The sequence below is a fragment of the Morone saxatilis genome, unplaced genomic scaffold (assembly GCF_004916995.1).
Source record: "Morone saxatilis isolate NCDOM2014 unplaced genomic scaffold, NCSU_SB_2.0 Contig14, whole genome shotgun sequence".
In the NCBI taxonomy this organism is placed as follows: Eukaryota; Metazoa; Chordata; class Actinopteri; family Moronidae; genus Morone; species Morone saxatilis.
The window spans coordinates 38,436-41,869 of NW_023339696.1; the positions used below are offsets into that span (position 1 = coordinate 38,436).

Sequence of the window (3,434 nt, forward strand, 5' to 3'; positions counted from 1 at the left end):
CAGCCTGAGCCCAGCAGCCACTGTTTGTCTCAGTCGTACCGTACAGTCAACAGGTAAACTAACGTATTCATCATTTAATCCTTTAACAGTTTTGCTGGCTGAGGCAACAGGCTGACAGTTCTCATAATCTAATATTATGACTTTATTCTCGTAATATTATGACTTTATTCTCGTAGACCTAATATTATGACTTTATTCTCGTAATGTTACGACTTTATTCTCGTAATGTTACGACTTTATTCTCATAATGTTAAGACTTTATTCTCGTAATAAGACTTTATTCTCGTAATTTCCAAAAGAAAATCATTTTTTCTCTTAGTATGGCCCTAATACTCCGTCGTACATAAATATAGTGATCCTCTCTGTGTAGTAGAAATATTTGCAGCTGAAAATGGAAAAAAAACACCCAAAATTGCACATTATTGTCTAAATGGCCAACTTCCTGTGTGTGGGTCTTTGAGGCTTTCTTTGTACGTCTGATACATCTGCCCACTAATGTTTCTATGTGTCCGTAAATGTGCTGCCGGGGCTACTTCGTTGAAATGCCGTAGTTTTAACATCCAGACTGTGACATCATGCTGAAACTAAAGTCATGGTGACCGTCCTTACAGCGCAACGTCCAAATATGAAGTCGATCTGACAAATTCTGTAAGAGGAGTTTGAACGTCTGGAAAAGGCAAAAGATGGTGGTAAAACTACATATTAAATTCAAAATGGCCGACTTCCTGTTGGTTTGGGTCCAAGAGGCTTTTCTGCTTCAGAATAAATAGTACGATAAACATGCGTACCGATTTCCGTACACGCCTTACGCGTCTTGGTGGCTGATTCTGGCGGGCAGGCCTTAGCCATTTGGCGGCGCCCGTGCACGGGGACAATTGCATACGTCGAGTTCTCGAACGATTGAATTTTGTGCAAATTTTCCTGACTTTTCGAGCATGTTGCGGCCGCCAAATATGTCGTTGAAGAGGCAGACAATAATAATTCCTTCCATTACAATAGGGCCTTTGCATGGTCAGTGCTCGGGCCCTAATAACAAGAATCCTTCCAATTACAATAGGGCTTTCACACGGTCAGTGCTCGGGCTTTAATGATGGCCTGTTCTAAGGGGCCCTCCTATCTGACCTGTAAGTCATGTAAACCATTTGTCATTACCAAACTATCAGACCAACAGATGGAGCAAACCAGACGTCAGATCTAAGAATAAGTAGACCTACACAGAAAATAATGACGCATGAACAAACAGTATTTATTGAAAAGAATATTTTCAGTCTTTTAAGATAAGTGAATATTAACATTAACAAAATTGTATATAATTGAATATAAAATGAAAAAATATGCAAACACTGAGCTTTGCCTCTGCTGCCTGGTAATTAGTCCAGTTATCACAATATTATATAGTCAGCATTACACACACAGCAAGTTTCATTTTGTCCATGCACACTGGAACGCACATTCAAGCACAACACGGTAGTATGTTATCGTTCACAAGCTATTTATTAACACTGTTGCCTGTTGGTCAAATGTATAAATAGTTGTATTTCACCCATTTGCTTTGGTCAGGCACAAAGTCACAGAACAGCCCTAGAAGACAGACGGACCAAAAGCTGCACGTCAGGGGCTCCCTTAATTTGCAAGGCCCTATGCAGCTTGTTTAGTGGGCGTATAGGGACAACCGGCTCAATAGTGTTAACATTTCAGCTCCTGATATCCAATCGGATATCTAATTCTAAAAGACTAATAATGTTTCCTAATGTTTAGTCTCGTAAGACTGCTGCTAAGAGTGGGATTTTCTGGTGGTGTATTTCTCTGAAAAGGTGACAGCAGGAAGACAGTTCTGCTAAAGTCCAGCGAGTGCTCTCCTGAGGTGATCAACTTTCTGGCCAACAAAGCGTGTCAGTGTTACCTGGCACTCTGTGATTGGGCATCTGTTAAAGAGTGGCAGGCCACCGTCCATTCCCTCAAAAAGAACTCCACCAATCCAGTCAGCATCAACCTGAGGACTGACTTCAACTACATCCAGGCCCTGAGCTGCTTTGAGGACGGAGATCTGGCAGAGTGCAGGGCTCAGCTGGAGCTGCTGCCTGGAGAGGACTACAGCTCGCTCTCTAGCAGTAAGGATAAGCTAGGTATGTGCATTATAGGACACAATCTAGAAAATAACATTTAAGTCCTGTAAATATGAATTAATATAATAATTAATAATAATTAATTAAATATTGTCATTGTGTTAAAAGGTACTTACAATCTTTGTCCAACAAAACAGAATCATAATCACCAGTCTTAAAACATTCCCGTTCGCCTCAAAACTTTTACATTGTGGTTCGTGTGTGTGCATGTTAGATCTGAAGAGGCTCCTTCCCTCTATGAGTCCAGATCCAACTGAGCTGCAGAGAGCCATCGAGGTGCAGCTCCTTCGGAGCGCTGTTTGCGCCATGACGAAATTCACTCAACAGCAAGAGCAGAGGAACACAGCCAATCCAGAGTGAGTGTTCACACTCATGTGTGTCATAGATATTGAGGTGTGCTGGACACAGAAACTAGTATCAGGTCCTCAAGGGTTCAGGGTTAGGGCTGTGTATTGGCAAGAATCTGGTGATACGATGCATATCACGATACAGGATATACATATCAGTATATTGTAATATATTGCGATACAGGGGCAACCTGAGAAAAAGTCACTAAAACCTAGAAGATTTGTCATGGTTGGACTTGCTTGGTAAATATTGATGTGAGCATTCGTTACTTTTGCATGTCAGAGTTATGCAGTCTCTTATTGAGTCATATGATGTAATGTTGCAGTACTTTAGTGCGCTGCCTGAAACAGACTGGACGGATCTGCTTGGGTCCCCTTCGCCTGTCCACCCTCACTCTGTCTGACGCCCTGCCCACCCTGCCCACCCTGCAGCTCCATTGCACTGCCACCCTGGAGAACACACTCACTGGACAAGAAGTATGTATACCCACACTTTCTATTTGACTGTAATATAAATGGAATTTATACTAGAAATGTTTGTCAGGCTTTATTTGGTGTTTTATTAAAGTGTTCACTGGTTTGGTCACCAACCAAATGTAAATCACAAAAAAGAGCACAAACAAAGGCCCTGCACGCCTTGCTAAACACTAAGATATTAACACTGTTCAATTAAATTTTATTTGTATAGCGCAAATTCATAACAATAGTTATCTCAGGACACTTTTTAAATAGAGCAGGTCTGGACCGAACTCCTTATAGCATTATTTACAGAGACCCAGGCAGAAACCTAGGACAGACCCTTTGGGTCTAGGTGGGTGGTCGTCTGCCTCGACGAGTGAGTGAGTGAGTGAGTGCTAATAGTATTGACTGATGATGATGAACATGAAGAAGATGATGACAACGATGAAAACAGCAGTGACAATAGTAATAATAGTAACTGTAGTAATAATAATATTAATTA

The 3,434-nt window shown here is 41.3% G+C and overlaps 1 protein-coding gene across 1 annotated transcript in view; it reads left to right on the plus strand.

Moving 5' to 3' along the window:
* Positions 1-3,434, plus strand: part of LOC118323022 (serine/threonine-protein kinase SMG1-like) — a 43,921-nt gene that overhangs the window by 17,987 nt on the left and 22,500 nt on the right. Inside the window, exons 17-19 of the mRNA XM_035654934.1 lie at positions 1,815-2,126; positions 2,341-2,482; positions 2,800-2,950. Coding sequence (XP_035510827.1) covers positions 1,815-2,126; positions 2,341-2,482; positions 2,800-2,950 — 605 coding nt within the window. The remainder of the gene's footprint in view (positions 1-1,814; positions 2,127-2,340; positions 2,483-2,799; positions 2,951-3,434) is intronic.